This window comes from Psittacula echo (genome assembly GCF_963264785.1).
Source record: "Psittacula echo genome assembly, chromosome: 6".
Lineage (NCBI taxonomy): Eukaryota > Metazoa > Chordata > Aves > Psittaciformes > Psittacidae > Psittacula > Psittacula echo.
The window spans coordinates 78,059,408-78,072,306 of record NC_137743.1 but is presented as its reverse complement, the minus strand read 5'-3'; the positions used below and the strand labels follow the sequence as shown (position 1 = coordinate 78,072,306).

At 37.2% G+C, this 12,899-nt stretch overlaps 1 protein-coding gene across 2 annotated transcripts in view; it reads left to right on the top strand.

The window, feature by feature from the left end:
* The window catches only part of PMS1 (PMS1 homolog 1, mismatch repair system component), a 46,009-nt gene that overhangs the window by 27,288 nt on the left and 5,822 nt on the right, over positions 1 to 12,899 (top strand). For both annotated transcript variants that reach the window (XM_080620881.1, XM_080620880.1), the window contains 3 exons: positions 908 to 1,803; positions 6,771 to 7,226; positions 7,759 to 7,889. In XM_080620881.1, the coding sequence (XP_080477007.1) occupies positions 908 to 1,803; positions 6,771 to 7,226; positions 7,759 to 7,889 (1,483 nt within the window). The remainder of the gene's footprint in view (positions 1 to 907; positions 1,804 to 6,770; positions 7,227 to 7,758; positions 7,890 to 12,899) is intronic.

Here is a 12,899-nt window from a genome sequence, read left to right as displayed (position 1 = left end):
AATGTGGGGGTGAATTGATTTCTGGTCAAAGCAATATTTTGCCATTATGTGTATAAATTGTTGACATCACTGAAGTTTCAGGACATCCTTTTCATGCTATCAAGACCTGAAATTTAGACCATATGTACCTTTGTTTTAGAGGCTGTGTAGTGATATGCCCATAAAGTTGCTTTCACTTATGAGTGCTTCATATGAAAAACAGTGCCACAGAAATTAAGAAGGCAAATAGGTAAGGTTATTCAAAGTAAATACAGATAGTCACACCAGTATGTTGATGATCTTCTTCACTGAAAGCTTTTGTATTTGTGTTAATCTTTTAAAAGTACTACCTGTCAAATGTCACTTACATGAAAATTAACTCTGCATTCTTGCATTTGATCCAGTTAAAATCTTTCCTTTGGTGTTAGAAAAAAGGTTGGGATTTTTTGGTTTGGGGTTGTTTCTTTTTCTCTTTCATTTCCATCATTCGGTGCAAAGCTGTCTTGGAAGCAGGCACCATAATAAACCGCCTACACAAACATGCTTACATGAAAAGGGTTGATGCATCTGTCTTGACTGCAAGTTTCTAACTCCGTGTTAGGTGGGAATAGCTTTATGTGATACTGGTTTAAGCAGTCAGTACCCTGTAATAAAGAAAGCAGTTAATTGTTTTTGTGATGTGCTAGATATTCTGCTTCCCTGGTTTACTCTGACAAAATATTTGAGGTATCCAGTTCAAAGTCTTTTTGAGCGTGTGTGAACAACTGCACTGCAATAATCTGCTTGAAAAATATTCTGGATAAGATTACTTTGCTTATTCTTCTATATCCTTAATATCTGTCAGTTAGATTTTCAGGTGTGCTTGAGTGTGTGGCTTTTCTGTTTTGTTTTTTTATTTCTTTCCTTTTTTTTTTTTTTTGTTTCCCAGGAATCTGTCTTACTTGCTGTTGAAAATGTGTTGAAATCACTGTATGGGCCACTACCTGCTACAGTCCCTGGTGAAATTGATAAAACAGATGTTAACTCAGAAGACATGTTTGTTCATAGAACAGAACAAACAGATGTGGTTGTTAATGAGATGGGACCATCTGGAAACGATGATCGACATGCTCATACTTCATTCCTTTCATTCAGCAGTGATGTGCAAAACTGTCAAGCAGGAAAAAACATGGAGATCTGCTTAAATCATCAGACGTTTTGTGGTGATGATGTACATAGTTGCCTGAACAAAAAAGAGGTTTCTAAGAGTGACGCCTTTCCAGACAGTTCCTTTAATTTATTGTGTGAGGATGAACAGAATGGACAGAATATGACTGATATTCAAAGTAACAGTGTTCCTGTGGACCCCAGTTCTAAAAAAGCTGATGAGTGTCTTTTGAGTTCTGGTAGTATTGATGAAATAGAAAAAAATGGGGAAGCTTTAGTATCTGAAGACTTACCTGAAATTTCTGCTGATAGTTGGAGTATGGGAAGTGGATTTAAAAACTTTCTAGGAGACAACCTGGAACCTGTTAAGATTTTGATTCCTGAAGTTGGAGGAACAATTAATAAGCAAAATGCACATCCTAGTGAACAAAGAAGTGATCCACAAATCTCAAATCAAAGCATAGACAAAAGAAATCTCATAAGTGATAAGTTTGGACATGTGACAGCTTATGACTTAATTAGTAGTAGAATAATAAAGAAACCAAAGTCTGCTATTGGATTTTTCACTCAAGAATGTCGTCCAAAATTGATAACTGATAACCCAAAGGCCAGCATGGAGGATATTCTGCTGCAAATTGAAGAGCAGTGGGATAATTTGAATGAAGAGGAAAAAAAGAAGTAAGTTTTCAGGCTTTGACTTGCTTCTGTAGCTGGCAGTTACCAGTAAGTCACATGTAGTGAAATAACAAAAAAAAAAAATGACTTCCCAGTTATTTATGAAAAAATAGAACAGAAAATGGGTTTTGACTTTTTAAGATCAGCGTCAGTATTGTGAGTTGTCACATTTTGCTCTGTGAGGATGTGCTCTGCTGATTTGAGTTACTCGTTTTGCCACTGGGTCATGCAGCAGTTAGGTAGGGATGGTTTTGCTGAATTGTTATTTACAGATAACAGGCAAGTAAATGTACTGTTTGAATCCTGCAGACTTCTGTTAAATAAGGGGTGCCTGTATGTTGTCACTCCCGATGCACTGTCAGTGAAAACCAGCGGGGTGATGGATGAGCACTGTATAGTTCCTCCAGAGTTTTTCCAATGCACAGTTCTTTTTTATTGTTACGAAGTGAGGATTCTTTTTCAGGATCTTTAGTACTTGAACATTTGGTAAATTCCTTTCCTATAAATTCAGGAAGTGTCCCAACCCAGGGTACCTCAGAATTATATTTGTAAAACCCAATCAGATGACACAAGGAATTTTTTTTTCCCTAAACAGCTATTCCAGTGCCATTCACACTATACTGCAATTTGAATTTTAATCTCTTTCATTCAGAACCAAACCTCTTCTTAGATTACAGTCTGAAACAAATTGTCACTGTTTTTTTTTAAATCCAACTGCAAGTTAGGGAAATATTTTAGCCTAATTTGGGGTGGAGGTTCAAGGAGTTAAAATATTAGGTGTATTTTGTACTTTATGTAGAACTTACAGTAAAAGATGAATTAGAATAACAGATTTTGAGACATTCTAAGACAGGTAAAAGAAAAGAAACACCAAACCTTTGACATCTTATTTGTAATTTTATAAAATGTAAAACACTGTAGGGCATCACACAAATGAGGAGAATAGTTCTTTAGTAGTTTTACATGTGATGATTTGAATGCATATTGTGATTTGTAGCAGAAAGTTTGGGAAATGAAATTTGGGTTCTGAAAAACAAAACTCATTGGAAGTGTTATGAAAATGTGTTTTCTTAATGTGATGGAAGCTAGGAGAGGCAATTAAGAAAGACTACTGAAGAGGAAATTATACTGGCAGTGTAATTTTAACAGTAATGAAAGAGAAGATTAGCAGTGTGATAAGAGAAACTACACCTATTGAATTATTGTTAATATATATGTTTTGCTTGACATTTTACTTTGTTTGAAAACATCTGCCTTGTTCTGAATACCAGCTGTATCAGAGTTAAGTAAAACCTTTTTTTATCTAGGTTCTGATTTACCTCATTTAAAGCTCTCTAAGCAAGCAGCATGCTATGATCACAAAACCGTACATGTGAGAAAGTGTTTTGTCCATCTCTGCATTAGCAGAAATATTAATGTAATAGTAGAAATCTACTCCAATTATATTCACGCTTTTAATGAAATGAAACAAAAGGTTCTGCCAGCTGTTTCAGAAAATTTTAATTTGCTCTGCTTTAGCTTTTCAGATTTCATGGTTGCTTTCCTGGTGCAACTGTTATGTTAAAGAGTGTGCCTACAGATTAACTTTGTATTAGTTCAGGAAGAAGACCTCTCTGGTAATTAAGTTTTCCTTATATGTAGGGTTGAATGCAGCATATTATATATACTATATGCATTTTCCATATACATAGGATTGAATCAAATGGATGCTGAAGTGAACCAGTAGTTTTATCCATACATTTCAGCTTCAGTGTACCTCTTTTCTGGTTTAAATCTTGTAAAATTGCCTCAGAAAATAACAAACATGAAGAGATGCATGGACATCTTTCCCTCCAGGGCATCAGTGCACAAGAGCTGTGGTTCATCTGGCAAAGAACATAGTCTTGCCTATCAGATACTCTGGATAAATTGGGCCACCTAGAGGTAACAACAAATGTATATGCAACAGGGCAGCCAAAGTGCCACAGTTCTACTGAGCACACTATACCCCCAGCTTCATGGCAAGCCTTGCTGGAAATACACGACTTTTCCTAGTTCTCCATCCTTCTCTGACAAAGTCACACGTTTATTACAATGGGTGTGCTTGGCTTCAGCATCTCTGTTTCTCTCTGTGGTTCCATCAGCAGGTCTGAATGAGTTTAAATCCCTTTTTGGAGCGGTACAACCAACAGGTGTCTCGTAGTGACATAGGATGGCCTTTTCAAAACAAGCCAGCATTTATTACTCAACCGGAATGTAAAATGTTACGGTCTTTAGGTTATAATAGAAGAGGAAAGCTTCCATGCATGTCTCTGTTGGCAGCATCACATATCCCCCTGCTTTGCAAAGCCAGGATTTAATTTATTGCACTCACTCTGCTCTTACTTAATACAGCTTGCATGTTTCTGGCCTTAACATTTCTTGCATATCAGGCTCAGGTAGGAGTGGGAGAAATCCCTCCAAGTGCCATGGCAGTGGCAGCAGTAGTTATCCTGAAGACATAAGAAAGGTTCAGAACTACATGCGCACTATTGTGGGACTAACAAATTACCTTGTCAGCACTCTAAGGTTATTCTTCATGAGTATATTTGTACCTTGGGAGAAACATCATTTCAGGTAGTATGATGGCCTTTGCTTTCTGTTGACAGGTAAGAGCATGCATGTAGTCACTAGTGGCAAGTAGTAACCCTGTCATGTGTGGTAGTTTTTTATTGACTGAAAACTTTCCATGTATCACATAGTGTGTGTGTATATGCATTATTTGCAACTGTTCCACACTGGGGTAAATATACTTGCTTAGGAATTCCAGAAAAATTCTTTATTTACTGTATTTTGACCTTTTAGTTAACATGTTCTCTTTCCTTCAGATGGAGATAATTTTGTGGTACCATCTAGTCATTGGCCATCCATTGTATCTCTAGCCATCTCCATTTATTTACTGCCAGGTATTAATAACAAATAATGGTATTAGTAATTGCTATCAGGCCTTCCACACTGTTGCCTGTCCCCAGCATCTGTTCAGTCATAATAGTAGGTCCATATTGGTTGGGTTCATTATGTGAAGAGGCTGATGCTGAGATGTGTTACATTCAGCATGGAGTGCCTCTTTATTCTGGGCACATACGAATCTACACAAGGGACTCTTTCTAGTCAGAGTTTACTCCAAATAGTCAAATTCAGATTATTTGACTTACAAGGTCTTTATATTAAAAGGTTTATGTTATATGCTAAATATTTCATTTGGGTTTAAGATGCAAGGGGAAATAATAAATTGTGGATCCATTTTTCTAGTTAAACCAAAGCTGCCTTAGAAACTAGACTTCATTCTAGTTTTCCACTCCCTCCTTACACCCAGTTTTGAAATTTCCTTGTCTTTAGGTTTCGAAGCTTCAGGAAAGGATCCTGTCTTGATTCACCAAGCAAAAGAGAAACTGGTCTTGTAGCACTTGTTGATTATACTTGCCCTTGTGAAAGGATTTTTGAAAAGGCAAAGGTGTTTCCTTGTAGTTTGTACACCTGCTGTTTTCTTTAATGCTGAGCAAATTATGATGTTTATGAATTTGCAAAACTCACAATAAAAGCTTGTAAGGCTAGAATTTTTCTGGTGGTAGTCTTAAGATGTCAGGCAAGTTCGACTTTCTTTGGAGGTGCTTTTGTTTGCATTATCGATGTATCACTCAAAGCTCAGTTCTCATAGAGTTTTCTCCTGCATTACAATTGATTCTATTCAAAACAAAGTATTTATTGATCTGGTCAAAGCTACAAATGTATTTGGATAGGAAAAAAAAATCTGTTCAAGTGATTTCATCCATTCACTTTAAAGGGAGCAGATGTTTTTTATCTTAACGTTCACTCCATATTTTCTAGGACATGATTTATTGCAAGAAACTATTTAAGCTGACTTTTTTAGTTAACCAAATATTGGTACCATATGTGAATGCTAGCACATCATAATTAATTGCAAATGGTGACCCTTTTGTTGACCTTAATTTTCCAGCATGCATACACATAATTGAATCAAACTGTTCCAGCAAGTAGCAATAAATAAATATGACCAGCTAAAATTACTTATTTCTAATACTTACATATGATAGTACTGCTTTTTTTTTTTCTTCTTATTATTGAAGTTTGTACTTGCTTGAATTACCTACTAGAATTCAGAATATCAAATAAAAGCAAAAAGAGGGAGTTCAGGAAATCATCTTTTTGGCCTTCAAAAAAGAAAGATTCATATGCAGTAGGCAAGCATAAACCTGGCATCTATAGAAGTTTAGCTCTCTGACATTTGTAAACTCATTAAGAATCCATTCAGGTTGCAGAAATTTAGTATGTAGTAATGTTTTAACCATTTAGACAGAATTTAGGAGTAGTTCATTCTTGAGTACTTTTTGAAAAATCTAAGTCTGCTACTTACAGGATTCTGTGACAGTCGTATCTGTTCTGTATTCTCACACTTTTTATTTCTGTGGGTAATCTTAAGCCATTTGAAATCAAACGTATTTCTTTGTATTAAGTAAAGCCTGAGGCTTATGAAATTAGGCTCCAGACTCCTACCTAACCACATGGACTCCCCTTGAAGTCTGTAGAGCTCTAGAAGCTTATATGACTTTGTGACAAAACTACTTTCAAAACTATTTGTATGAGCATGTATTAGGGTTAAACACAGTCTTTGGAACTGAGATCAAAAGCAACTTGCTGTAGCTCTTTATATGAAGCACTCTACTCCTTCCCCTTCTGTAATTCAGGTTTTGCTGGCTGTCACGATGAAGGAAAATCATCATCTTCAGAGGGTAATGTAATATGGGCACAGTCCCCTCTGTCCTTCTCTCTTCCATCATAGTGGAAAGCATATTGATGTGCCTACGTGAATAAACCATGGACATTACTCTTATCTGTTGAAATAGTTACCTCGCCTTTTGTTTTAGTTTGTTAGGAGCTGGAGTTTGGGATTTTTAATCTGATTATGCTACTGGTTTGTTTTCTCTTTTAAGTTATGAAATAAAAGCTGATAAAGACCTGGAACGATACAACAGAGAGGTCAAGAAAGCTATGGGACAGAAAGTACACCGGCCAACAAAGGAGTCAGGAAAACAGAAACCCAAGCTGAAGACTTCCCTCTCTGACCAGCAGAAGCTTGACAAGATATTTCATGCTCAAATTGAAAAGAAGCGGCAACCTGAACAGTCTATGAAAATTGTGACAGTGCCGTTTTCTTTGAGTTCCTGTAGACATCACCATCAGAGACATGAGAAAAATTCTTCAGATCAACATGAGCTTTTCCTGATCCGTCACCGAAGTTTTCCTGATGTCTGGATATTTGCTGCTGAAAAAAAGCTAAGGTTACTCAATCCATACAGATTGGAAGAAGCCCTGCTATGTAAAAGATTACTTATGAATCATAAGCTTCCAGTAGAGAAACTGGACAAGCCAATTATGTTAACAGACAGGTATAGTACAACTGAGCAAAAATTTGTGCGTTATTTCAAGTATTGTTTGGTAATTATTTACAGTAAATTCTGGTAAGGTCCTTTTTGCTAATTCTGTGATTATTTGTACATTCCTTTATCTGTAAGAAAATACTTTTATGTTTAGTATAGTTTTACCTTACAGTAGTGAGCAGGCCTGGTCATACTCCAGTTGAAATAAGTTTTGACCAGTTTTATCAGTAATGCAGTGAAGACAAACTTCTTCCCCCAGAGGAGAATCTAATGTTCCACATTTTAACAACTTCAGTGTCACTAACTTTCCCTCATGGATTAGGGAATAACTGATGTAATTCTTATTATATGCCTGAACTTGGTCACTCTTTAAGATACGTGAATACTTGTGATTTTGTTCCTTTAAACAAATTGCTTTCTCAGAATACTTTTAAAAGTCTTTATCACTCCTCACCACTTACTACTTTTTTTCTGTGTTTTTCTCACAGTTTTAATTTTCATATTTTGGTTTGTAACACTTTGGGGATATTTTTTTTCCTAGTCTGATTGGTGGATCTCAGTATATGGCTGCTCTTCATAAAATGCAGAAGGATTACCCCAATTTCAATGGACCAGGTTATTTGACAGATCCAAGGCTTGTAGCAAATGGATTTCAGATAAAAGTGGTAGAAGGTATGATGCTTTTGAAATCTTTCAGTTATATTGGGGCTTCTTTCTTCTGATCTAAGGATTTAAATGATTGTTAAATGTAGATCATGTTATTCTACATCACCTTATCATTTAAAGCACTAACATCCTGGTTTTATTAACATTGAGATTTTATTACTTGGCAAAGAATGTAATCTTCTTCATAGAACATTGAGTAATGGAACTGATAACTGAACAGAAAATTTCAGTAGTATTTCAAAGAACGCTCCATGTATTTCAAAGAAATACATGTTTTCTTGACTTTTATGTTTTCTTCTTTTCTCAAAATGCTGGGTGCTGATATCCTTAATTGCCATTCTCACAGAGTTTAGATTAAACTGAATTCTTCAGTCTTGACAGCTGCTTCCAAGGTAATACTCACAGAAGCTTCTGCAAGTATGTGCTTTATGGGACAACTACTCTGCTTTGAGAATTTGAGGAGGTCTGGTAAGGAGCTGGATCTGGTTATTGACTTACTTTCATATCAGACATGAAATCCAGAGCCCGAAAGGGATGGTAAAGACAAGATCACCACACCTTTTGTTAGGGTTCAACTTGAACTTTATTTTGAGACAGCCTTTTTCTCAGTGCCTCTATGTTCATCACAGAATAAACGTTCCATATACCTTTAGCAAGAGAGAGCAAATGTGTATACATTTTCCTGAAGAATGGTTCATAGGGATGCTGTTGGAAACCCAGGGGCAACCTACCCAGTGTCAGTTCTGTAGATAAGGATTTCTCTAGCAGAATTTCAAGAAAAGCAGAAGTCTTTGGGGGTAGTACCTAGCTGACAGCTCAGAGGAAAGATTCACTATAAGAGCTGTTAGAAATGCTATAGCCTCATGTGTTACAGATCCCCACATATGTACAGTGATGACAGATGTACTGTAACATATGGGATCTTTTAAGGGTAGGTACAAAAATGGGATATAGAGCAACTTCGTCACTTGGTGGCTGGCTCTTGGGAAGAACAGCCTAAGCTGTTTTCTTTGCTAATCATGCACAGCAAAAAAAAAAAGGCAGCTTTTTTCTGACTGGCTAAATCCCTACATAAATAACAGACTTTGTAGGAGAGGTGTTCATGGTAAACTTGGATTGAATGATTAGAGGAATAAAACATGTATTATAAGGGGCAGCTCTTGAAAGTTTTATTCAGCCTAGCAAATCAAAAGCTGAGGAGGTCTATGGTATGTCTCTAAGACAAACATGGGAGAAAGGAGTTGTTTGCTCACATACTGGGTTTTTCCTATCTCCTAATGTTGTAAGTTTGCTCAAAATATAATTAGTGTAAACTGAGTGTGAATAAATTGAATGTGAAAATTTGAAGAGAATTTCTAGGCAACAATGGAGGAGAGTTGTTGATTGATCTTGTGGTACTGGAGATGTGTTGTGGTTTAACCCCAGCCAACAACTAAGTTCCACACAGCAGCTCACTCTTCCCTTTGGGTGGGATGGGACAGAGGATATGAAGAGTAAAAGTGAGAAAACTCATGGGTTTAAGTTTTAAAGGCAGTTTAATATGTAAAACAAGAGCCATGCTCACAAGCAAAGCAGAACAAGGAATTCATTCCCCACTTCTCATGGTCAGAAGGTGTTCAGCCATCCCCAGGCAAACAGGGCTCCATCACGTGTAATGGTTACTTGGGAAGATAAATGCCATCAGTCCGAACATCGCCCCCTTCCGTCTTCCTGCAGCTCTATAGGCTGAGCATGACCTCATATGGTCTGGAACATCCCTTTGGTCAGTTGGGCTCAGCTGTGCTGCCTGTGTCCCCTCCCAGCTCCTTGTGCCCCCCATCCTGCTCGCTGCTGGGGTGGGATGAGGAGCCGAAAATGCCTTGACTCTGTAAGCTCTGCTCAACAATAACTAAAACATCTCTGTGTTATCAACACTGTTTCCAGCACAAACCCAAAACACAGCCCCATTCTAGCTACTACGAAGAAAATTATTTCAGCCAATACCAGCACAAGATGGGGAAATGAGTTTTAAGATAACTTGATTAGTTCAAGAGCTGAATTACACAATGTAACACCAAGAAACTCAATCAGTAGCTGGGAATTATAACCATCTTCCAAACCTCTGTTCCTAAGTACATAAAATTAGGGAAATGAAATCTTATGAGGAAAGTGTTCTCATTTGGTTTACAATTAGTGGAAATTAAAGTGCTTTATATGCACTATACAGTTCAACAAACCATGGTCGTGGACTTGATCCATACGGATAACGCAGATGAAGAATGGGAATCTAATTCAGTTCTTTGTTCCAGTCTCATATTTTACCTACTTGAATGAAACGTTAATAACATCTGAGGCTTGTCAGTCATGTTTATAAGCTTCTGCTGATGACATTATAGGAGTTACAGCCTCTCTTATTAAAAGAGCATACCATTGCAGATGAATTTAGAAATACCAGCAAACAAATGGAATTTCTCACAGCCTTTTTTCCAGCTGACCCGAGGATTTTTACTCAATACTTCATCAGTCCCTCTTTTTTTTTTTTTCCCTTAAACTCATCCCTGAAATATACTATCTTCTACAGATATGCTACTGTCTGCCACAAATACTTATTAAAACTGAGTTTTAGAAGCACAGGTATTAATTACAAACACTTGTTATGTGTTCTTCTCTAGGAATTTCACTGTGCAGTCAAGTACTTTTTAGATTCTTGTTATATAATATTTATGTAAAGTGACCAGGAGTGATTTGTCCCACTTAGACCTAAGTATTCAATAGGATTACTCTACTTTGAGAAAACAGGTTTGTCTCATAAAACATTTTTCACTGTCCTCATAGAAACATTTTGTTGTTGTTTGCTGTCTGAATTCAGTGTCTATTTTTGTGGCTCATTTGAAACTCAGGCAAAGCCGAAAAGGGAGGCATTCCAATGTTGAACTAGAGGTTGCCTCAGAAAAGTTTTGTTTCTTCAGGAATATTGTTAACTTTTGGGGACAGGGGTTGCCAGTTTGCATGGCTTGCTGCAGAGAGGTTTCAAGAATACAGACGTGCACTTAACCCATGGTAGCTGGAGAGTTTCACCTTAGCAGCATCCATAGGTCTCTGTGCGTGTACCTGTATAAGTAATCATTCCCATTTTTGGGTGTGAATTGGATCAGTCCTAGTATTTGCTGTTTCTCAACTGAACTGTCAATTCTTTCTTGCTGTTAGCTTCCACTGTAGAATATTTAAAGGTCTATACTTTATTTCGGGACTTCAGCCTTGACACGATCATATTAGATGTCCCTTTCTGACTGCTGGTTGATTAATAGCTGCTAGTGCATGGCTTCCTCTTTCATCCTGAGTTAAGAGTTCTACTTTCTGTAGTAGTAGAATATTTCTCTTTTATGTCACAAGCAAAGGTTCCATTTCTTTAGCTTTGACTTTGAATGTGAAAGTGTTATTTTAGTAATTTCTTCTTGCAAAACTGTCAATTGATCCATGTGGGTAAGTCTGTTATGACATCAGTGGCTCTAAGATACCTTCCAAAATAAGAACAAAAGAAATTTAGCTGCTCCAGTTTGATACTTAGCAGCTTTGGCTGCAGAATAAAGGACTTTCCTTGACCCATAGTGATCTCTGAAGAGGACTGTCAGTCTGCTAGGTTGCATTGGTTATTTGTTTAAGTCTCAAAACATATTCTGCCAAAAAGAAGGACCTTGAGTTTTACTGCCCATTAACATGTATTGAGTTTCAAATATTAATTTGGAATGCAAGACCTCTTGCTTTGGTATTGAGCACCTCACTAGGGCTGTTTCCTAGATAAGTGTAATGAGTATAGGACTCTAGATTCATTCCTTACTTCCTCTTGGTTTGGGGAATGTTTTACAGGACTGATTTAATTAATAACAAGAAAATCTGAACAGCTGCCTTAATTTGGAAGGTGTCTTTGGTAATTCCCTTGTTGCATTGGGCTTGCACCTCAACTGGTCTTTTTGTTAAAGATGGTTCTTCTTAGGTTAAATCCCTACCTTTTGGCAACTTACGGCACAGAGGATCCTGATTCTTATTCTTCCTCAATGAAAAAAAAAAAACCCAGACCCAAAACTAACCATCACATAAAACTGGTTTTTCCTTATTTGGATGACTTGTCTGTAAGGGACAACTTCTGTCACAGGATTAAAAAAAAAATAATTAATTAGTCTTGCATTAAATTTGGCGCAACTTGGGCTTAATACTTGGAAATTGAATCTTACTCCCTCACAGTGCTTGGCATTTGTAGAAGTACAACTATACTCTTTAATGGCAAAGACCTTTTAGCTAGTGGAGTGGTTCTGACCTTTAGTCACTCTAATAACCTATCAGGTGCATTTCTCACAGGCACAGCACGGAACATGCCTCGCTCTGAACAGCATGGTACCATGTGACACCAGATACACTACTCCTAGTAGGCTTCTGAAAAGTCTGATTAGATCTTTTCTTCCTAACAGGGACTCAATTTCAAATGGAGTTTTGTTCTTGTTCTGTCATTTAGTGGTAAAACTTTGAACTTTTGGCAGTGTTTTCCTTTTTCACAAATAACTTTGGATAGTTACTTTTACTTCTTACTGTTTCATTTGAGGATAAGTTCATCCTTTGAATGCTCTCTCGTCGTAAGACAGAAGTGTAGTTCACCTTTGCTCCATACTGTTCAAAGACTCTGTATGACTGCAGCCAAAGCTGTTCCAGTTGATCCTGGATCTTGGGTGTGCCCTATCTTCTTGTTTTGGTAGACTAAGATCTTTTGTAATGTCTCCTTTTTTCTCCTTACATTGATTCCTCAGCAGTCTAAGGAGTTTTCAGCTAGATATTTCTCTGGATAGCTGACAGTGAAAAACATGTTGTGAAACAGCTCAGAAAATGCTTCTTACTGTAAGTATGTCTGGCAAAATCAATGGTTTCTTTGTGGAACGTGCCAGTTGTTGTGATTTGCAAAGCTGTGACGCTGAGCTCCAGTCTGTCTTTGCTGCCCTCCCACCCCCTCATGTTCTGGCATTACTGAGGCTTCAAGTGATGCTACGT